Consider the following 23,738-nt stretch of genomic DNA (forward strand, 5'->3'; position numbering starts at 1 on the left):
GGGGCATGTGGGTGGGATAGGGGGTCAGGTTCTCCATACAGAAGTCAAGAATCTCAACCTTCACGCTTGATATCTGAATGATTGAGGTATAAGGATTCGGACCTTCCGGATGACGTGATGGAGGTGTTGCTTTCGGCCAGGCAGCCTACAACAAAATCCCTGTACCGTTGCCATAAGTTCTGCTCCATTCCTATGGTGTTGTCTTTCTTACTTTTACCTTCAAGTGGGTACCGTTAAGGGTTGCCTGGCAGCGCTGTCTATCTTTAAGCACTCGTCTGAAGAATGTTCTTAAAGATTCCTATGATTTCTCAATTTCTTAAAGTACTGACTGTGTTCCCGCTGTCCCCTTTCCAGGTGCCGGTTTGGGATTTAAATTTGGTTTTGAAATTTCTCATGGATGCTCCATTTTGAACCTTTGCACTCTTGTCCTTTGAGATTATTGTCCTTCAAGACTGTGTTCTTGGTTGCGGTTACTTCCGCTCGCCGAGTGAGTGATTTGCAGGCACTATCCTCTAAGCCACCTTTCACAAGGATAGGGTTGTACAGCTCATTCCACTAGGGGAGTGGCTACTTCCACTGCTCTCCAGCGGGGTGTTCCTATTTGGGATATTTGTGATGCCGCTACATGGGCTTTGCTTCACACCTTTGTTAAACATTATTCCCTGGATATAGTCCATGGTCAGGATATGGCCTTTTGGAAGTCAGTTCTTTATTCTGCAATCTGATTGGGCACTCTAAATTATTTTCCCTCCTCCATTTACCGATACTGCTTTGGGAGTCTGTCAAAGATGTGGAATTTGTTGGAGGACACAATCCATTTGAAGAACAAGTTACTTACCAACTAATAACGTTCTTTTGACTGGATGTTCCTCCAACGTATTCCACATCGCCCTCCCAGCCTGCCCCTCTGGAGAATTTCCTATGCGATTGCAGCTTACGTTTCCGCAAGGCTACGTGCAGTCTAGCAGGCATGAGACTGGTGCCATACGTTCTGAGGGAAAAAACTTAAACTGAGGCTACGGGCACCGTGCATCCTATTTATAACATTCGGTGACAGAGGCCTTCGAGGGACATTGACCCGACATCATCGACGCAGGACACCCTCTGCTGAAAAACTTTGCAAAGTGCATAGCTGTGGACATAACATGTCAAAGATGTGGAATACGTTGGAGGAACATCCAGTCGAAAGAACGTTACCAGTTGGTAAGTAACTTGTACTTCTGGAGCTTGTGGATCTGCTTAGATCACATTCTCTGAAAAGTCTGACATCTATTACAAGACTTGTTTTCAAAACTCTAAAACGGACGTCAACCGGGCATGATTAGTAATACTAACCCTAGTGTAAAGTGTACTGTACCCATGGTCCTTCACGTGTCGAGGTCCCTCAGATTGTTTGTTTCCGCCATTGAAGTCTGTTGCAAATGCAGAGGTCTCTTCCAGGCTGATGTCTTTGATTTACTACAGTTTTAATTGTAGACTTTCTTCCTTTGCTTTGTTGTTCACTACGCCGCATGACTGCTCAACCACTCGACAGCTCCTGACGAACACTTACATCGACGACCAGATGCGGCCTTATGGGCCTCTTCGGCGTTTGGCCCACTACAGTAGGGAGAGAGGGGGGGAGGTTCTTTATACTGACTTCTTTTAGAGCATGTTTATCCCATCATCCCCTTCTATTTTCACCCAACTGCCGTTTTAAAACATAATGGACAAAACCCCATTTAAATGTCCCTCCTGCCACTGTAAATTCCTGTGGAAGGACATGCACCAAGTATTCAATCACTGTCTCCCGAGCGATCACGCCGAAAAGCACTGTAAATCATGTTGGTTTTTTCAGCCGAAAACCCAAAAGGATCGGCCGACGAAACAGTAGGCCGCTCAAGTCATGCAGGCCTAGGCCTCCATAGGCGTGACAAAAGACTCCAGTGAGGGCAGCTACAGGGTCATGATTGACGCTGAGGGTGATCGGGATCCATCAGAACCCCAAGTGCAGGCCCCTGACTCTGAGATGGAGAAAACCCCAGCCGGCCAAGGCAAACACACTAAGGACAAACCCCATGCCGAAATTCAGCGACCCTGTCGAGGCACATGCCCTGACCAGGAATAAGGCCTCGGGTTCCTCACTGTCCTCTGTAACTTTGCGCACACTTTCACCTCATGGCAGTTCCCATAAACTGAAAGCGAAGGTCGGTTCGGACACTGCATATAAAAAGGCTCTGTTTTCGCGCGCAGATAAACGGGCGGCAAAATGCATTTCAGCGTCTCCTTAAAAAAAAAAAGCGCCGAAAATACAAGCATTAATCAAGAAACAAGTCAGTGCTTCGCTACTCCAAGGCAAGGTCACCAAAAAAACACATTTCGATGCACTTGGCATTAGCAGAACCAACTCCTGCCAAAAAGTCTTGCCTTGAGCCACAGCCGAGCACTTCTGCTCTAGGCACTCCGGCCTCTGCATTCCAAGACACGACTCAATACCGAGACCCATCTCGGTATTCATGTTATGATGACCAAGCAAGGTCTCAGGGGGACCTTTTGTGGCCAAAGACCAGTTCTAGGACGATGATGAAATTTACATAGTGCAGTCGCCAGACCATCGGGACCAGCCGGTAGTAGATTCGCCAGTTAACCAACTCCAATACAATGAACTGCTAATAAAGGCGGTGCAACATTTCAATATCGACACTCTGGAGACACAGGTTGACAAAGACTTTGTGGAGGATATCCTGGGGGACAGGAATTCTGCCAACCAATTTATACTTCTCCTGCAGTCAGTCCAGAGCCGTATCCAACCGTCCCTATTAACGCCTAATCTTACAAGGATGGTCAATCCAAGGATAGAAAAGCTATTCAGACCCATGCCCACTGACCCCCTGTATATTAGGGGCCAGATCAGACAAGGTTCTCTAGTGGTCACCACCACCAGAAAAGGGGTAGGCACTCCCCTGGTGTCAGCAGATGGTCCGCCAGACAAGGAGAGTAAAAAGATGTGTATGTTTGGTTGCTTCCTCTGCAGCATACCAGACAAGTGCTAATTATACAACACTGTTGGCTAGTTACGACTGCTATAAATGGGATGAGGTGAAACAACTAGAAACTGTCCTAGAGCCACTAAAGACTCAACTGCTTAAAACCGTCTCAGAATGCAAACAAATCTCCAACTGCATTCTGAAAAACAATCTGGATTTGGCGAATAACACAGGATGCATCAAAGCGCAGGGGACGCTCATTAAGCGACATGCCTGGCTTATGTAGTCAGGGTTTAAGCTAGAGATTGAAGCAAACCCTTAACCATGCTAGATGAGCCAAACGTTTTATTTGAAAAGGCCATAGAGGATGCCCTCAAGAGTGCCAAGGACGGGTAGAACACTCTCAAATCCCTTGACATGCCGTTTCAGGTACCCTCCCATGCCACTCCAGTAAGAGGCCGAATCACTCATCCCCTCCCATGCATGGGTGAATTAACATTGGACAAGTGGATGTTGTCCACCGTGGCAGGTGGGTACTGCATCGAGTTGCTTCAGAAACCACCATACCGCCCGCCAAGACAATAGAAACTGACATACTGCTGGAGGAAATAGACGCTGCTCGAGAATCTGTAATAGAAATCGTCCCGGCAAACCAGGTAAACACGGGAATTTATTCAACGTGCTTCCTTCTGCCAAAAAAGACCTTACCATGCGCACAGTACTAGATCTGCGCCCCATGAACAAATGTCAAACCACAAAGGTTTTGCATGACCAAGCACCAGGAGGTGATTCCATTCTTGAAACGGGGAGACTACATGAGACATTGGACATGAAAGATGCATACTTTCATATTTCAATACATCCTGCGCACAGAAAATACCTGTGTTTCAAGATGGTGGGAGTACGCTACCAGTTCAAAGTACTCCCATTCGGCATCGCCTTGGCACCAAGAGTGCTCACCAAGGTGCTTGCAGTAGTGTCTGCACACCTGTGCAGAAAGTTCATCCCGGTATACCCTTATCTTGACGGCTGGCTAATCACCGGGGAATCTCCTCAAATCTGCAAGTTAAATACACAAAAAACAATAAACCTACTCTTCAATCTGGGTTTCTCCATCAATGAGAAAAAATAGACTAGTCCCCAGCCAGATAAAACTATATTTCTGGGGGCTTTTCTAAACACAAAAGAAGAGCTGGCATTCCCCTCACACAGAGAGTACAAAATATGCTGTTGCAGTTACCTCAATACAAAGTCGGACACCAGATAATGTTACGCAAAGCAATGCGCTTGCTAGGGATGATGGCCTCTTGCATTTATGTGGTTTCTCACGCGCACCTGCACATGCGTCAAGTGCAGTAATGGATAGCGAAACAGTGGTCTCAGGCAAGCATACAGTGGGGACGATCTAGTGGTCGTTAAGCTAACCTTGGTTCAGGCTCTTAGCTTTTTGCGTTCCACCAGCCCAAGTGATCCGAACTAAAACTCTTCACTCGCCAGTTGGGGGGGTGCACTTCCTCCACCATACAGCCCGCGGACAGTGGACAAATGCTGCTGCCCAGAGACATATCAACTTCCTGGAGCTCTTGGCAGTCCTCAAGGCTCTTCAGGCCTTTCAGCAACATCTCCAGGGCCAGATTGTGCAGGTCCTCACAGACGGCACCACTGCCATGTTCTATCTTGAACAAGCAGGGAGGCACACACACTCTGTCTGTCCAAGCTATCCCAGAAAATATGGAGGTGCGCACTCAAGTTTCTAATATCGCAACATGTTCCAGGGGAACGCATTTCTCTGGCAGGCACTTTAAGCAGACACCCTCTACCAAAAGAATGAGTGGCAACTCGACAGATATCCTAGACAGAATATTCTCACTATGGGGTCACCCCCCACTAGACTTGTTCGCCACAAAGGTAAACGCACAATGGCCAGACTTAGCGGCCAAATTTCCCCATCCAGGTCCAAGGCGAACGCCCTATGAATGAACTAGTCAGGAAAACTTGCTTACACCCCCCCCCCCGACACCACTGCTGAGCAGCATAGTGCACTAGATGCACCAGGAACAGGTAACCCTGATCCTAGTCGCTCCCCTGATCCTGGTTGCTCCTATGTGGGCGAGGCCGCCTTGGTTTACACATCCGCTCAAACTGGCGATGTTCTACCCAATCAAGCGTCCATACACATGTTAACAAAACACGAGGTGGCACCCCTCCACCCACGCCCACTTGGCAGCTTGGCTTCTGAAGTCATAGTTTGGCCACTTAAACCTTCCACAAAGGTGTATGGATATCCTTAAAGAGGCACGAAAACCCAACACCAGACACTGCTATTTTAATAAATGGAAATGATTTATGATCTGGTGCACATCACAATCACTAAGCCCACTAGAATGTTCTCCAGCTAACATTCTACACTATATGCTTTACTTACTAGCCTTGTATTTAATTCCTTAAAGGCGCATCTGGCGGCCCCGTTGGCTTAAACCACTTCACAGAAAAAGGTGTCCTGATGGAAAGTCCCTGTCATTAAGGCATTCATGGAAGGGGTGAAGAGGCTATACCCACCCTCCCCCCCCCCCCCAATTTCCAACCCTCCCCCAGGTTGGACATTGGCTTATTCTGGCTACCAAGTTAAATGTCTTGAAGTTCAGTGGCAAATAAGCATTTTAAATCCAAAAATCACAAGTCTGTTTTTTTTTTCTTCCTTCACAAGTCTGAGCAAATGGCAAGTCCTTTGAAGTTCAATGAGAAGCCTCTCCTAGCATCCTGCCCCTCCCCTGGAAGGATGAGTGTCCAAGCCTTGTGTTGTCTTTGCCTGGGGCAAAGACGAATGTCTAATGAGGTCCTTTGTCATGAGTATGTGAGGCCTCCCAGTAGCAATTAGCCTTTCCTGCCAGCAGTGAAGTGTCAACCTTTCCCAGGCTACAGACTGTCAAAGCAGAATTGTTTTTATTTAATTAAATAATTTACTCAAACTGGGTTACTTTAAGTTTCACCTAAATCTTTTATTTAAACACAAAAAATGAACACAGTTTATAGGTGGATTTTTACATTAGCAGTCCTTCCACAATTCTTAAAGAATTAAGCCTATAGCGAAAACCTACTTTCACAATAGGCACATCAGACAGATCTCTTTAAATCCGATTTTTACTATGCAGCACATACACATTTGATTCAGCATTCTTTCTTCCCTTGAGTGCTCGGATTTTTTGCAGTCTGAATAAATGTATCCAGCCTTTGTTTAGAATTTCTCTCTGCAAAGCTGATTGTTATTTGTTGCAATTTTAGCCGCATTTCTACCCCTATGTGGAAGATGAAAACAAGGGATCCTGGGCTGCTTTTTCATTAGATACGTTATATAGAGCTGTCAGTAAATGAGGCCCGGTTCCTCTGAGCCACACTGGATGATCCATGGGCGTTGCAGTACCCTTTTAATCTCAATGATTCAATGGAAATGAATGGATCTAGCGCCAAAAACAGCACTTTTTAAGGTAGCAAATCTAACATTTTAAAAGGCATTTTTGGTTTTCAGCACAATTCTGCTCCTTTGCACCATGTTGAATGTGGCAGAGCCCACTGGCATGCTCCTGCATTGATAACTCTGTTTTCACCCCCCCGCCCCCCCAGACTGTGTGTGGCGAGGTGTGCAGCCTTTTCTGGTTGTGACCCAAACGCAGTTTTGAATATTTTGGCGTGCACAGGAGTCAGCGCATCCATTTTGGGCTGTTTCTTTCACCATTTGTAAAGTGATGCAGTGGGGCACATTGGAATGGGTCCAAATATCCCACAAAACACTTGATGTATGGAGGGCGGTCTCGTAATATGTGAACAAAACCCCTAAGGAAAACAGACCAACTGTTTGTTTCCATAGCGCCTGGTAGTGAAGGCGATCACATATCGGAGAGCGCCATCTCTAGATGGATGGTCCAATGCATACAACTCTGCTCTTCCCTATCCAAGAAAGTTCTCACTTTCTACCAGAGGTACAGGCGCTACCTTAGCTTTCATTACAAATGTCCCTCTGGATGTCATCTGCAAGGCTGCTACATGGAGTTCCATCCATACGTTCACACAGCATTACTGTATTGACACACTCTAAAGCAGATTCACAGGTGAGACAAGCGGTCCTAAAATATTGCTTTGCTGATGTACCTTCTAACTTCCCACCTCCTTCTCCAGATACTGCTTGCTAATCTATGCAGAGCGTGTGATCCAAGCAGATCCACAAGCTCCAGAAGGGATACATTACTCACCGTAATCGTATTCCTGGTGCTTGTATCTTCTTATATTCACATGCACCCACCCTTCCTTCCCTATTGGAGTAGAAAGTGCATGGATCTTTTTTTGGTTATCTCTGATTCTGCTTTCACATATGTACTCAAGCTGCACTTCATGCAATCTCATGTCAGAAGCAAACAACCTGAGGGACCTTGATGCATGAAGGACCATGGGTTACAGTACACATCACACTAGGGATAGTGTTACTAATCACGCCCTGTGGATTTCGAGTTTCGAAAACAAATTTTGTAATACTCCGCCACTTCCACTAGATGTCAGACTATGCACAGCATGCGTGCTCCATCTAGTGTTAGTCGCAGAGTATTACAAGATTTGTTTTCGAAACTCAAACAGACGTCGACAGGGCGCATTACTCATACTAACCATAGTTCCCTCAGTTGAGACGTGGAATTCCCCCTGCCACCCTTTTGTCTGACACACCCCTGCCCGATATCCCCTGGCTCTTTGGAGGATATTGTCAGCAGAATCCTGTCACACCCCATCCCTTTAACTTTGAAAATGGAAAGAGAACACACCATGGGAAATCACACTATCTTTTCACCCTAGGCAAGTAACCTAGTCCCCCCTCTTCTAAACCCAGAGGACATTTAATACATCCCTCCTTTTCTGACATGTCCGTACACAAGCTATCTGCTGTCAAGACACTACAACTCTCATAATTCCCTTACCCCATTGACTAACCCATGTGCTACAACTAGAAAGAATGCCTCTAGTAATATGCAGTGGCCCCGCCCCACTGAGACCAAGCAAGGTCAAGCACTCAATCACACACATTCTGCCTTCAAATGACAATTTCCTCACAACTGCCCTCCCCAATTCCGAAAATCACTAAGAAGAAGAGGAGGTGGCGACTAAGAAGAATAAAGATTAATCAAAACCACACTGAGACACAGAAGACAAACTGCCCCATGTGAAAACCATATTGTCCCACTAATAGTCTGGCAAGGACAGGCAGACCCAGCCCAGAACTTGGACCTGCAGCCTATTGAAGAAACCCAGGTGTATAAAAGGTGGAGTTCCTAGCAGAACAGGGAGCAGCAGTTGAAAGAACTCAAGGGAGTCTGCGTGGCTGGCTAATCCCAGCCCCACTTCCTACTTGGCCCAAGGACATGCTTGACCCGGTGTGGCTGGAGGCTTACAGCCTGGAGAGAGAGAGCCAAAAAGCACAGAGTGGCTCGCACCACGCCAGATACAGGCCAGTGCTGCTTTCCCTGGGTGGATGTTGATCCCCAGGGAGGCAGAGGGGCAGGTGGTGAAACCCTGACCTCAGAACTGAGAGAAGTCAGTCTTTTTTCCCCAACAGCATTGCATGGCTGGTGCATTTCTGAGTGAGGGGAAGACTGAAGTAAGAACTTATCAGAAATATATTAACTTTTCTTGTGATCATGAAATCCACTATTTAACCATAAGGAAAAATGCATTATGGGACTTGTAGTGAAATTACAACCCCGAAGACATCTGCACCTTGCCTATAACTTGTGGACAGATGCTACAGAATAAGAGTGGCCCGGCATAATGCAAGTTCACAATGGAAAGTCTGTTTAGACAAACCTTTAAAACTGAGAAATTGTGAATTTAAGGGATTTGAAGTTTAGGGGAAGGAACCCCCTACCAGTGTCGTGTTTGCAAGGTTGTAGACCGACTGAGGGAGACCTACAGGAACTTTTAAATCCCTTGTGAAAGGTCCGAGCCCGATCGAGAAAGACCCAGTATGAACTGTGAACCTGAGCCTTGAGAACTTTGAGATCCTAAAGAGAAGGAACTTTGTTTTGTGTGTCCAAGCATTCTGCGAATGAGACTTTGTTTTGGAAAGAGACTTTGTCCCGGAAGGTTCTGGTTTATGTCCTGAACTGCATCCTCGAGCTGAAGAAGCCAGAGTGTGTTACAAAGCCCGAGTGTGCCCCTTGTCCCGTGCTGAAAACGTGGGGAAGTGAACCCCACTGTTATCCCGATAACGCATTTTCTTGAATACTGTTTTCTTTTGCTTACACCTTTTTCCCTGCACGCATTTGTTATAGCGTAAGGACTGGCAATACGTTTTTTTGGTATAGGCCATTTTGATTTGGCAAGACACTACTAGGACTGCGTTACTGATTGTTTGATGGTCGTGCTTGCTCCATGCTTTAGATATAGGGCTAGATAGGTGTTTTATCACCCCATCTTTGCTAAATAAACACCCCTGAACTGTGCTTCATTTGTGTCTGTCTTCATTCATGATACCATGCCTTCCATACAGCAGCCACATAGAAGAACTAAGCAAGTAGCCAAAGCACTAACAACCCTGCTTCTACTTCCTCTAATACATCACCCAAACACTATATATGCACACTGGGCTTATCAACCAACTCTCAAACACATACTCAACACTAGAAACACACACTTGAAACAAACAAACCAGGACACTGGACCTTACCCGTACAGACACAATAAGCCAGTGCACACAACCTACCATCTACAAGCCAACACACACAGACGCCAGTTTCTCCTGGTTCTGGACATATCCTATAATTCTTCCCTCGTTAACCAACCCGTCCTCTTTCTTGCAGAGCCACGTAAGCACCTGGAAACTGCCCTTGGGTGATATCAGTGCGCGATATAAATCAACATAACCAAACCAGATTTAATGAAGTGCCTGCAGCATCTGGTGGTCGTGCAGACTCCTATCTTCTAATCCTTCATCTACTTTTTCTAATTTTTGGGCTTCCTCATATACTGCTTCGCTGTTTTAGGTGCAAAGGGTTCTGTTTTCGTATTGAAGAGTGAAGGTGCAGTCTGTTGAAATGCCCGGAATGAAGGTTGGAACTTCTTTTTGTAAACGCTTTGAACACATAAGTTATAGTTTAAGTTTGGAAGTTTGTATATCCGAATGACATGTATGAGTGAATGCAACTCCTGGCTTTTAAGCCATTCCCATTGAATGCTGGTGGTGCATTAGCACTTTGTCTAATACAGCGCTGACCGCTTTATATTTAAATAATCACCTGCTAGCCTGTAGAGCTACTATATAAACCGAGTTTTGATCACACTTAATTTAGCTTTCATGTCCGACTGTTTGCTAGCATCATCAATATTCTATATTTGTCACATGGGCTTATTCTAAAGATGCTGTCAACTTGGAAAGTTTGTATTGTCTTTGAAGCTTTGTACTGTATGGCTATGTTTTTTTTAAACACAACCCCTTTTTGGAACGCGAAAAAGTCACGTATAATTGCTAGTGGCTTAAATAAAAACTGAATGCGTCGGGCAGTTCACGTCTGATCAAACCTTGACCCCAATGTACAGAATTGGTGGAAGTGTTATGGTCCACTTCTGCGTAGTGTGTTCTCATTGTTTTTTCTTTGGTCACTAGCTTTTTATTGGATTTCAAACAAACCAAAGTGCTAATGTCTATATTTTATATCGACAGGTTTCGACCGAGGCAGTGGTAAAGTTGTAAACCACCAAACCAGCGGAGCAAAACTCATATCTGGAAGACCTATTTTGGATAACAATGCAGTGAATCTTTTTTCTTCTATTCTTGTTGCTCTGGTACTTCCTGGCGTTGCATGGTTTTGCTGGCCAAGAGCTTGAGCAGCACTTCTTTTTGTTCACGTTTCACATCTCACAGGGATCACCAAAAGCAGCAATCTGTGGCCTGGAAGTCGCCACTGCAGTATTCCTATGCAGATGCTCTTCAAATAATTATTTTAAGGCACGCTTTTAATCTATAAATGAAGAGAAAACGTATTTTAAATGTTTTCAGAGGTTATCTGGACCCAAACCTTGAATCACAGGACTTTGAATTTCACTGACGTTGTCGCTTTACAGATTTCTTTTTAATTGCATAGTTTTCTTTTACTGCAGTCACTTTGTCTTTCAATGCAATGGTTCATGGCAGGGAACACATGTTATATTCATTTTAATGGCAGGAAGAAAATACTGTTGGCAAACGCTGAATGGCTGCTTTATGTCTATAAAAATGGTTCTATTATAGGTTCTATTATAGAAATATAGTTAGAATCCTTGGAAGTCCTTTAGATTACAAAAAATGTAAACTAGTTAATGAAAAATAGTTAAGGCTGTGGTAAATACTGTGTTCATAAATATGCACAGTTGTATGTGCATTTCTGCATTATAAGGCCATTCTACATAACAGTAACAGACTGAAAACTAATGTTACAACCCATGTGTTGGCTGAAGTATTTGGCTTCCCTATGTAATTAGCATTGTTTGCTTTTAGTATGGACATACAAGTGAATTTGCTAAAGCCTAGTACGGTCCCTATGGGGCCCCTATGGGAATATTGCACAAATGTGACCAGTGGCTACGAGGGGAGGACATGCACAACCAGCTCCACTGGTATTTATGATGCAAATGTATGTCCTAAGGCAGCTTAAACGTTTAAACGAGTCTCATCTAGACAAAGGACTGCTGTTTTCATTTTCTTGTACTTCACCCGGCAAGCATAACCTATGCCACATGCTCATTTGTATAAAACACACTGGGTGTTTGTTTAGTTGGTTGAGGTCAAATTTTCTGATAGGCATGCTTTTTGCTTCTGCACCCTCTTTTAGTTTACTGTATAGTGCAGATCCTCTGCATGTCCTAATTGATGCTACTTGTGTTTCTTTTTCAGTGGGTGACCTCATGAGATGCTGCTTCAGACTACTTTGAATTCAGCATTTAATGCCTATAATTGGTGAATTGATAAAATACCTGGTTTCTTGGGTATTAGGACGGTTCCTCTTTTTCACTTCGGAAAACTGAAATTACGTTTGTTGGTGTGATTTATAATGGTGCTCTTCTCGAGCGGTTGAATAACAATGTGCATTTGCACCTGTTTAGGGCACATTTTTCTGCTTTTAATATACTTTACATGTTTCTTTCATTTTTGCACTTGTTTAAGAACAGTCTAATAGGTAAGTTTCTGCGTTTGAGCCATTTACCAAGAATCCATTCAGAGTCTGTTCACTGATCTGTGGATTAATTATATTAAGTTGTTTTGATAGTGGTGAAAAGGTGGTGAGATGTGCTACTGTAGATTGATGAAAAACTGGCAGAGAAAGTTGGTACTATTTCTGTGTACATACAACGTTTTAGTATTTTTCTATGAATAACTGGAAAGCCTTTAACCTGAGGCAGTCTAAAGTCAAGTTAGCTTGCACACCAATGTGAGACAATGATTTAAACTGTGTAGCAAAGAAACTTGCAGAGGCTAGCTCAGGCAGTGTTAATGAGGCTAAAGGCACTATTGGATATCGCTTAAAATTGTAACGGAACGTAGATGGAAAACTGTATTTTTTATATATATATATATATAGTTCCTGTTAAGGACTTCTGTTTAAAATAGGTTTGTATTTTCATGGAACTATAAAGATGTGATTTTCGTTCTGGTAAAACTTCGCCAGTAGTCATCCAATTATCTAATTTGGTGACGGTATAGATGATATTGTTGGACGTAAACCCTTGGTCACTTACATTCTAGTTGCAAGATATTGCATTTGTGTACAGCAATTTTCAGGAAAGTTCCAATGTGACAATAAAAATGGTATTTCATCTGAGGTGTTCATTTTATGGTGACAGGACTGACAACATTTGTCTTATTTGAATTGAATCGTAGTAGTTATTTAGGGTCAATCTTAACATTTTGATTCCCTGACTGATCAGATTCACATATTTTGATGTATGTAGAAGCACATTAGGAACTGCATTAATTAGCTCAAGTTATCGAAGTTCTCTCTTGTCACTGTTATTTGCTGTTTCATAAAATGACAACAATTGCATTGCTTGACTTGTGTTGCATGTCAATGTATAAGCAAAGAGACTGCAGATTACGTATCCTCTCTGTAAGCAGGGAAACTGGAGGGATGGATATAACTCTTTGCATCCCTCCTGCATAAAGTTCAGTGCAGTAGATGGGATCATGGTGCCCTTATCGTGAGCGTATTTCCTTGCCCAATCTAAAGCTGTTGATTCTACTTGGTATCCAGATACACCCTTGTTTTCTACTCCTATGAAATGCAAAACACAGGTTGTCACGTGCAAAGATCAGAATTGTTATGGAAACACAGGTGGCTATAAAGAATCATCACTCTGATTAAAATGTTTTAAAGACTAGTGCAACCTATGGATATGCATTGTCTCTAATATGTGATCTGATGGGTCTTGCTTCGTACGTACATGGCATGCTTTTTATTTAAAGTATTGTTCAATACTGTAGGCTTCAGTGAAAATCAGAGTTCCATTTTATGTCAAAATGCCATTTATTATTTATTTTTTTTTTTTGTTTTATTTGATTTAATTGTATGAAACAATTTTTACAAAGTAGAAAAAGAGACAAAATCTCCACATTAACTGTTCCAGAGTTCCCACGATCGTCCTTTGTCCTGAGCCCCAACATCTCGTGATTCCCCGAGGGGCTCCATCAGATCGATCTTTTTCGGTTTGAATTCAGATTCCGAATCAGAGTGAGGTTCAGCTACCCCCAGGAGAAATCGAGGTAAGGACGCCCAACTAGTAGACCTGCCCACTCATACCTTCCCCGTCAGCAAAGTAGTTCAATTTCTCGGAAGAAGCCCACCACCGCGATCACCCAAGTGGTCTTCTCCCCACTTAATAGCCTACACCACCATTCCTCTTCGTCATAGATGTATAGGTTTTTAAACAAATGTCCCAGGTGTCTCATGCGGGGGCCCGTGACTCCTAGGCAGTTTAGCAGGAGGTGTCTTATGGTTTCTGGCATCGCTGACTTTCTACAGAATCTGCAGGCGTCGTCCGAAACCAATTTTCTTCGGGATAGGACTTCCCTTGTGTGGAGGATGTTCAGGCGGATTCTTAAATGCCATTTACTAAAAATGAAAAAAGGCAAAAGGGAAATCCTGTGAAGAGTGAATATACCATTAGATCCAGTGGTCGAAGCGTAAGGAAAGAAGTAGTGGAACTATGGTCTCTGCTAGCCTGCCCTGCTCCTCACAAACCCCATTGCCCTGCCCCTTCCCACACACAATACAAACCCCCAAACACCTTTGCCTGCTGTTTAAGGGAATGTTCAGTGCAGTGCACTGAAAGTGCACGTTTCAACTTCTTCCTGCACTGTTATTTTAAAACGAAACCGTTAAGGAACGGTTTCTTTTTTAAAATAAAAGTATAGGAGCTGTAAAATGTAATTAAAAAAAGTAGAGGAGTGCCACTCCCTCCCGTTAGCAACGATCACTGATTAGATCTAAGGAAAGCCCAGAGTTATGCTGCCTGAACTGCCAACATCCGGGTTCTGGTTGGTACTCTGAATTCTGCCAGGCAGCTACCAGTGTCCTTTATCAAGAAGATACTGTGAAGCTGCACCATTCAAACATTTGAAAGCAAGTCATACTAGCTTAAATTTGATCCTATTGGCATTAGGCCAATGCTTTTAGATTGCTAGAAGGTTTTGTAGTTCTGAAAGTTCACCATCTTCACTGTTGCATTAACATCTTTGTGTGATTTGAAAAACCACTGAAAATAGTTCTTGACTAATTAAACGGGTACAAGATACTTGGGGGTGGGGGGCACAGGGTAGAGGTGAACCCTTTCTAACACCACCTATAACTTGCCTAATGGAGGACACAACATGAGTGAAATATTGTAGAGTAGCCTCAGATAGGGTAAATGGTATTGAACACAATGATTAGATTTTCAATTAAGAGAAGGACCTGATTAAGAGCATCTAAGTATGAAAGATTAGTGTCATGGAGAAGCCCATACTAGCACTGCAGGTGGGTGGACAAAGGGGTTCTTGTCTTAAAAAATAAAATAAAATAAAAATAAAAATAAAAAAAAAAAACAACAAAAATAGTCTGCAGCAGTTTAACAACTCTATCATTTTCAATAGTAATATCAAGTTAGTGATTGGCCTAGCACTTCTGAAAACCTTGGGGTTAAGCGAGGGCTTCTTAAGGACCTGTGAAATTTTAGTTTGGAGCAAATCCAATACTAAATCCCCCTGGCCAACCAATATGGGATGCTTTTGTAACAGCCACCCTGGAATGTTAACTGCCAAGGAGCAAGTAGGTTTAAAACCTTAGATCAACCTGTCCACAGAAAAGGCACTATCACGGAGTTTAACATTTACACAAAAATTGTTCCTAATGTTCTTTTCATGTTCAAAAAGAAGACCAGGTGTTCAGTGGGAATTTGTAGCCTGTAGGAAAGCATCCCAAAGGCTTTAGTTGGAAACCCAACGAGTCTGTGATGAATTTGAGGTATAGTAAATCATTTCTACACCAAATTGTGTTTGAGGGGGTGGTAAGCGGGAATTTTTGAGGAGACAAGAGTATCTTTTGAATGAAAATTGCCTCTTCAGCAGATTCCTTATCTTTAAAATGTCCAGCCTTTTGGCCAGGACCTCATACATTTTTTTATTGTGTTTGAACAGCACACTTGTTCCCACTGGGCCATCCTCAGGGCATCTACTAGAAGCTGTATCAATGATATAATAGCAGCCCCTGACCCGAGCTCAACAGTTCCTTTTCCAATGCAGACTCCCACCGGTGACGCACGGTTTAAATCTTATTGGAGTTTTTGTAGACTTTTTATTTGACAAATCATAAAAAAATGCCTCTGATTTTTTAAGGCCTGTAGCAAATGCTCAACAATTTCAATTACTGACACCCATGACAGTTGTATGTGTTGTCTGTGAACTCACCATTATAGTAAGAGTGGGAAATATTGCCATTGCTTAACCTCTAAGGCCAGGCTCCCTAGAGAGTTGAGAATGTTAGTCTCAATCGGAGCAGACAAGCATACTGCTCGAGGGCCACAGGTGTTCTGCCGAGCCATAGTGAGTGCATTTAGAGCGGTCCTGTAGTATGAACTCTGGTGCCCCTCTGACTCAAAGGGGAAAAAACTGTGCAATAGATCTCATTCATGTAGGTCTTCAACATCTTTCCAACATTGTCCCTCACATAACAAGAGGAGGACTGGGTCTACACCCAAGGATTCTCCAGTGAGATTGGCTGTGGATATTTCAGAGCTGCAGAGGAATTCAGTGTCAAGCTCATGTTGTTGATGTCCGGGGACATGTAATCCGTTAGGCACAAGATGTAGTCTGAGGCAGGCATGCGACTAAAGATCACCAGATGTGTGCCACAGTCCTAGATGAGCCTTCAAATGAAAGACCAATTGTGGCAAAATGTACTGCAGGCCCTAAAGGAAGGCAGGACATGTGTGTTCCAAATACTTTGCAATCACTTATGGCACTTACCACTGTTAAAGAAACTTTGCCAAAGTGTGATCAACAGACCCACAGATGTTGCAGGGACCACTGCTTGTGCTTTAGCACAAATGGGTTGGATTTGGCAAACCAAGATGGCAGTGCAGCGTTTTAGAAGCTCGGTCTACATAGTGGGAGTAAACTGCTTGCCAGAAACAAATGCTTGAGTTAAACATGCCGCTGCACAGCACCCATTCCTCAGATAGAAACAATATCTAACCCAGATGCAGATTCCTGGAAATTCCCCAGGTCGGGCGTGGGATCTAAAAAATCTGGCTTTTCATTAGTGTGGGTGTTTTGATTTGGAGAGAGCAGGCTGTAGAGGATGTTGGAAAAAGGAGTGCGGATGAGTGGAGGGTAACGGAGGGAGAGAAGGAGGCGGTTGGGAAGTAGGATTTGGAGGGCGGAGGAGAAGAAAATCATTGTGAGCGGCAGGAAAGGTTAGACTGAAGGGGAATCAAACATCCGTGAGGTGGAGGAGGCATGAAAGAGAGAAATCGTAGAGGTCTCTGTTAGAGCTAGTGAGTAGAAGAGAAAGCAAACAAAGGAGGTTGAAGGGGGGGGGTTCTATTTTGGAACTGGTGAGTTAGTGGGGAGAAAAGGTGAACTTGGAGTACAGGAGACACAAACCTAGGACGAGTAGAGGTGCAAGCACATGGTGAGGCATCAAGGAGAGTTAGGTGGGGAGTAGGATGGAGGAGTCAGTAGAAAAAGGGCTGGATCAAGGGCCCTGAGAACAAGGAGGTTATGGGATTTTGAGTAGAGAGCAGTGAGTGGGGGCACAACCGCATAAGTGCTAGGACACTACGGAAGGGATTTCGACAGTGCTCTAGACCAGGGAGCAAAACTGTGCCCTCGCCACTAGCTAGTTATTATCTACTCTTGGTTTGTAGGAAATGGTATGCTGTGTGTATGTGTAGAATTGAGGTGGCAAGGGCCTTTTTATGGCAAGCTAGTAGCTTGACACATGTATTTTGTACCCCTTCTTTAAACCAGGGGGTCTGCAACCTCTGAGGCACTCCAGATGTTTTGGACTACATCTCCCATCAGAGTCAATGATGGAAGTTTATTGGAGTCAAAAGATCTGGTTGCAAACTCCTTTTTCTAGACCGAGTGAGCAGGAGTATTGAAATTATCCTTGTCTGTTAGAAGCTCTGGGCCCTCTTGGTAAGGTTGGGGTGGACAGCTACCAGTTGGGGCCTGCAGGAGGGGAAAGGGGCAGTTCTTTCATATTCCACAGGAAAACCAGTTGCAAGGTTTCTGCCAATAGTAGGGAGTAGCCCAAAAGGTGCCATGAACTATAAGCGGTTTCTCTTTTTTTTGATAGATGCCTTGTGATACTTTGGGTATTGTTAACTCTTTTTTCCTCTGGCCAAATTCCTGTGAAGTCCCCAAATAAATCTTATTAAATACACTCTTCTGTGTAGTGCGTTTTTGTGGATATCATTTGACTTTGTGACAATCTTCTGCTAGAAATACAAACTTACTTTACCAGTGGTGATTAGGGGAATACCTATGAAAGGGCTCAATAGAGCTTTGGGGAAAGAAGCAAGGCACCTCTGCTGAGTTGATTTTGAAGGAAGACCTTCTCCAGCATGAGGTCTGGCTTGGATTCACATGCTCAAGAATATTCCCTGTTGTTGGGCTGGGAATCCTCTGTAAAAAGAAAAGCCTTTTCACTTTAGCATGAAAACTGCATTTCTCCTCTAAATCAATCGCTGCCATTTGGGTCGTTCTGCCCCTGTCCAATGACCGTAATCTCCCTAAGCCCCACCCCTGGTGGCCATCTTCAAATTGTTACCGCACATTTCAGTGATGGGAGTCCTCTCATCTTGCACTTTGAGATTTTTTACTTTTTTGAGTTTTTTTCTGATAAATTGGTTACCCTTTTCTCTGATTATTCCTTTGACGATCATTGAACGACTACCAGCAGCAGGGATCAATTGTTGGTGAAGATCTGCTTCATCACCAGTTCTTTCTTCAAGTTTTGAAGGCCCGGTGTTGGGCCTACTTTGCGCCTTCTACAATGTCCAAAGAGAAGTGTAGTCTCTTCAAGACATGCGTGAAATGTAGACTACACAATGTCTGATGAGGACCGCTCCTTGAGTGCTTATATTGCCTGCATCCGTACCACAATCAGAAGGTTGAAAGATCTGCTGTGGTTTTTTGAGGAAGAACAAAAAGGACCGCTACAGCAGGTTGGCAGCGTGGCTCATGTTGGGTGAAGGCCTCTGACGCGACCTCCGGGGGCAGTCATGCCTCAACCGGGACAGGCGTTCCCATGAGCATGCTCCCTCCTGAGAAGAGGTTGAGGTCTTTTGAGGATGCCCCTGCACGGGGGTGGTGGGTTGGTCTAAAAGAAGGCTAAGCACCATGCTATGGATCCCGCTATGGACGCTGCAGAGGCCAGTTTGGGAAGGGCACATTCCCCATCTCAGTCAACCATGAGCATGACTGTTAAGGGTGCTCCTTCCAAGAGGAAGTCCCTGAACGCTTGCCGTCCTCAGACTAAACTTTGAAGGATAAGTCCTCGGGTGATTTTTCTCATCCAGGGTCAACAACACCTTCGTTGACTAAGACCACAACATTGTCAACGACTGCTTCGTCGTCCAAAACATCCAAACTGTCGATGGTATCCAGGACATCACTGTCATCAAAAAGGTGCCTTGCTACTGCCGTGGTCACTACTGTCAACACGACAGCAATGCCTGAAGTGGTGTCTTTGCCTGCACAGCCTACGGCTCAGGCAGCAGCTGCACGACTACCACCGTTGGGGCGGCTGCATAAGCATCTATTATCGCTTCTTTCCAGAAGGAGGCAGGACCAAGGCGCTACACCTTCTACAGACTTCCTCCCTAGGCAGGTGAGGATGTCCCTGACTATGCCAAGGGATTCGCTTAGGGAACCTGTACAGATCTACACGAGCTCAGACAAAGATAATTTAGCCGAGGGGTACAACTCAGACCACGAAAGGGGGCTGTGGGCACGTGTCCATGGAGGGATATCCACAGAGCGAGACTGATTCACCATTTAGCCTGACTAGACGCTCCAGCCCAGAGATTCTGCCAGCTGTTCCGGCTTACTCCTCAGCCACTACATAGGGCCATGTTGTTGGACATACTGAGGATTCTGCGCACATTCGTGTCAGAGATGCAACAAAGGCTGCCTGCTACTCCTGTGCCTGTCCCGGCCCAGAGTCCTGTGAGGCCTCTGGCCAGAAGCCCTTTGAGGCCAAGGCATAAGCAAAGGGACCCTCCAGGCCGAATAGTCAGCCACCGCCACCACCACACTGGCCCATGTCCCCTGTGATGGAGGAGCCCCCCCGCACACCACCACCGGTACGGATATGAATGCTATTGTGACACATACTGACAAGTCGATTGACTGTCTCGCCAGAAGGGGGGGGGTTACCCTGGGTGCTCACGAGCCTGCCAGGGCCTCTCCACTGGATGAAGTTGGTTCTTTTTCATGCCATGATCTCGAGGGCCTCTGCTCTTTTCAACTTGGCACCGGAGGAGACCAAGAAAGGGTGGGTTTCGCTTCCAATGCTGGGAGTCCAGACGGAAGTCCGTCATGCTATTCCTCTGTTGGATGATGTCTGGGAGGAAGGTTTGGTCTTGATGACAACGCCAAGTACCGCTCCCCCAAAGGGAGAGAGGCTGAAGTAGTACAGGGTCCAGGACTCAGCCCACAGGTACTTGAGGCACCAGCCTTCACTGGACTCTGTGGTGTCTGCCATCAACAAGAAGTGCTCGTCGAATCCATCCTCCTCTGCCATGGTGCATCCAGACTAGGAGGGGAAGAAGCTTGATGAAATGGAGACATGCATCATTACACTATGGTCTCTGCTGTCAAAGCCGCAAATGCCCTGGTCATCTTAGCCCGGTACGACCGGGTGCTATGATCTAAGCTCGGGCTCATTCTGGACTTCTGCCAGAAGACAAGAAGGTGGAAGCCCTGCCCCCTATTTCAGGAAGGAGAGGTGGCCTCGGATCATGGCATCACAGTGGCTTTAGACATTGCGGATACCTGGTTCCATCAGATGGGCGATGGTGTGTTCCTGTGAAGCCAAGACTGGCTGAAGGCCACCAACTTCAGGGAGGATGTCCAGTTCAAGGTGGTGGACATGCCCTTTGATGGGGACATTCTGTTTGGTAAGACTTTGGGCGAGTCTCTCCAGATGATTAAGACAGATAAGGAGAGGGCGTGCTTGCTGGGAACATTGCAGCAGAGGAGGTTCTTTTGGTTCTCGGGAGGGCAGCGAGTGCGGGAGGGTTAGGGGGGAGTCTGGCCCTCAAGGGTTTATAACCCTCCTATAGTCGTCCCTCTCCATACACGACTCAGGAGGCCTACAAGGGCCACTCGCAGGTCTACGGCAGCGGAGGGCAGTGTCGCTGTTGCCCATAGGCCAGGATGCAACTGCCCAAGCAGGCATGAAGAGGCCGGAGATCAGGGCCCCCTCTTCCGCACCCCAGTGGTTGGCGGGCTAGCAAACTTTGTCGACAAGTGGAGACTATCACCATGGACAGGTCGGTGCTGGAAGTTCTTCAGGAGCATGCTTTGCAATTACAACACAGGTGTCCTCGCATTCCTCCTGTGGCGCAACAAGAACTGCACATGGCTCAACTGCTGTATGAGGTTGAAGCCATGTGAAGGAAGTGGCGATGGAGCCTGTCCCTGAGCGCCTCCGGGGCTCTGGAATGCACTCCAGATACTTTCTGGTATGAAAAAAGTCTAGTATCGGGCGCCACTCTCCTGACTAAAAGCCTTAACAAGTACTTGAAGTCCCTAGAAGTTCAGGTCGGTCATGTTACAACATGTGCTTGTTAACACATTATAAACAGAAGGATATTTGTTAAAAAAAATTATTCCTACAGCTGAGTCCCTAGCAAAACTTGTTTTCGCCCTACATGTGAGGTACCTTCTACAGAGTTAGAGCCAGCCCTAGTGTGTGCTGGTGTGCCGCCTACAATGAGATGTAGAGGTCCTTTCCTCTCTCGCTACTTTACCAAATTACTAAAAATGTAAGTGCACACTTACTGGTGGTCGGTGTCTTTATTAGTGCCGCCTCCAATGTGTGTGTCTTATCAAGGTTGTTTCTATGACCACTGAGGTCAGAGAATAGTTAAAAGGTTAGTTTTCGAGGGGATTGGGTCCACCGACGTATTGCATATCTATGACAGTAATCACCACAGCTGTGCTGCTTCGGAAAATCTTTCTGCGTCAATGACGTTGATACGCTGTCCTCGAGGGCCGCCGACGTCACCGGATGTTATAAATAGGACGCACGACGCCCGTAGCCTCAGTTCCTTTTTTTCTGCGAACGTGTTCGCTTCAGAGATCTCAGCGTGCCTCGGTTCTACTGAATCCTGTTCTTTCGGTTCTTCAAACCTGTTTGTGTATTGAAATGATATCTTCGGCTTCTTCCACCCGCGGTCAGGTTTTAAGAAGTGTCGGGTGTGCAGGTCCAAGATGTCGTTGGTGGACACGCACAACGCTTGCCTCTGGTGCCTCGGGGAGGACCACGATACGGATGACTGTGTCGACTGCCAGTCGCTTACATCGAAGGCATTGCGGGAGCGTAAGACGAAGCTGTCGGTGGGTAAGGGGGTCAAGCCCCGGAAGTCGCAATCCACTGGCCTTTCGATGGACGATTCGAGGGGCGACTCTCTGCATCGTCGTCGTGAGTCCGGGGGGGTCTCGGTCCAGGATTCGGTCTCGCCATTCCTCTGGCTCTTTAAGGCACTCATGGAAGCGCCGTCACAGGTCGCCTTCCCCGTCCTCATCCGAGGACTCCGCCCGTCGGCGGGTTGCTTGTCCCAACAAGCATTCCACTCCTGAGGAATGGGATTCTTTCCGAAAGGAGATGAAGGCGATTTTTCAATCGCAGGGCTCCGGCCCGTCCACGCCGTCGAAGGACACCGGCCGTGACCGTGCTAGAGACACCACTCGTACGCCTTCGGGTTTGAGCAGTCGTCGCGACCACCGGGCCCCTTCGAGGTCCCGGTCGGACAAGGATGGTCGCTCTAGACATGCCTGTTCCAGGTCCCGGTCCTCAACGCCCTCGAGACCGTGTGAGCATGTGAAGTCTTCGAGGAAGACATCGACGCCTGCAGCGCCGAGGTCGTTGAGGGACTCTCTCGAGGCTCCTACTCCGAGGAAGTCGTCGACGCCATCGGTGCCCAGGCTGTCAAAGGACACGCTCGGGGCTCCGCCCTCAAGGCCTGTGTCGACGCGTCAAAGTTGTCGGCGCCTCTATGTCGACGCTAATTCCGTCGACTCCTTTCGAGGCTGCTTTGTCGGAGGTACCCCATGGCACGGTGGAACCCCCCCAGAAAGGCTCTGGCCAAGGCTAACAATGTCTTTGTCCCTTTTTCTGTGCCCTCTTTCCGACCTCTGGATTATATTTCTGAGGGGGATGAGGGATCTGAGGAAGGTTTGGTGCCTGAGGAGGTGCCTGATGAGATTTTGTCTGGTCACAGCCAGATTGAAGACCTGCGTCAGTCACTGCACGACGCAAGTGGTCTGGACACTTCTCCGGAAGTGGGGTTCTGTCGGCCTGAGTCTGGCACCCATGCCGAGTCCTCGTACCGGCGCCTTATGTCGAGGGTCACGGAATACTTGGAGTGGTCTGCGCTACCTGTGGATTTTCTGCAGGATGACCTGAGGGACATCCTCGACCAAGGTCCTCCAACTGACCCGGTAATGCCATTCCATATGGCTTTGCAAAGAAGGGTGGCTGCAGCTTGGACTGCTCCGGAGAGTCTCCCTGCAGTGAGCAAGTCTTTGCCGCGAAAATACCATCCAGCCAGTAGTGACCCCTGCTACTTGACCACGCACCCCACTCCGGAGAGTTTGGTGGTGCAGGCGGCCACGGCCCCATCAAAGAGGGCGTCGTACCCTACCATCGCTCCTGATAGGGACGACAAGTGTTTTGATGGCTGGGCGACAAAAGTATTTTCTTCAGGGGGTATGGCGTTAAAGGCAGCCAACTCCGCGTGTGCCTTGTCACATTTCACGCACACTCTGTGGAACTGTATTTCCTTGGCGGCTGAACATATTCCCAAAGGGGAGGAACAGGATGGTTTTCTTGCTATTTTACAGGATGGCAAGGATGCCATGTGTGAGGCCGTTCAGTCGGGTTTGGACATGGCAGATTGTGTCAGCTGGTCTATGGCGGCGAGCACCGTAATACGCAGGTTTGCGTGGTTGCGGAAGTCGGGGGGGGGGGGGGGTTTGCTCCTGATGTGCAG

At 46.1% G+C, this 23,738-nt stretch overlaps 1 protein-coding gene across 2 annotated transcripts in view; it reads left to right on the forward strand.

Moving 5' to 3' along the window:
* TMEM19 (transmembrane protein 19) overlaps window positions 1-17,899 on the forward strand; it is a 353,906-nt gene extending 336,007 nt beyond the window's left edge. For both annotated transcript variants that reach the window (XM_069628253.1, XM_069628252.1), the window contains exon 7: window positions 10,666-17,899. In XM_069628253.1, coding sequence (XP_069484354.1) covers window positions 10,666-10,829 — 164 coding nt within the window. In that variant the 3' untranslated portion in view covers window positions 10,830-17,899. The remainder of the gene's footprint in view (window positions 1-10,665) is intronic.
* The last annotated feature ends 5,839 nt before the right edge of the window (window positions 17,900-23,738 follow it).

Source organism: Ambystoma mexicanum, chromosome 12 (assembly GCF_040938575.1).
Source record: "Ambystoma mexicanum isolate Mex_15411 chromosome 12, UKY_AmexF1_1, whole genome shotgun sequence".
In the NCBI taxonomy this organism is placed as follows: domain Eukaryota; kingdom Metazoa; phylum Chordata; class Amphibia; order Caudata; family Ambystomatidae; genus Ambystoma; species Ambystoma mexicanum.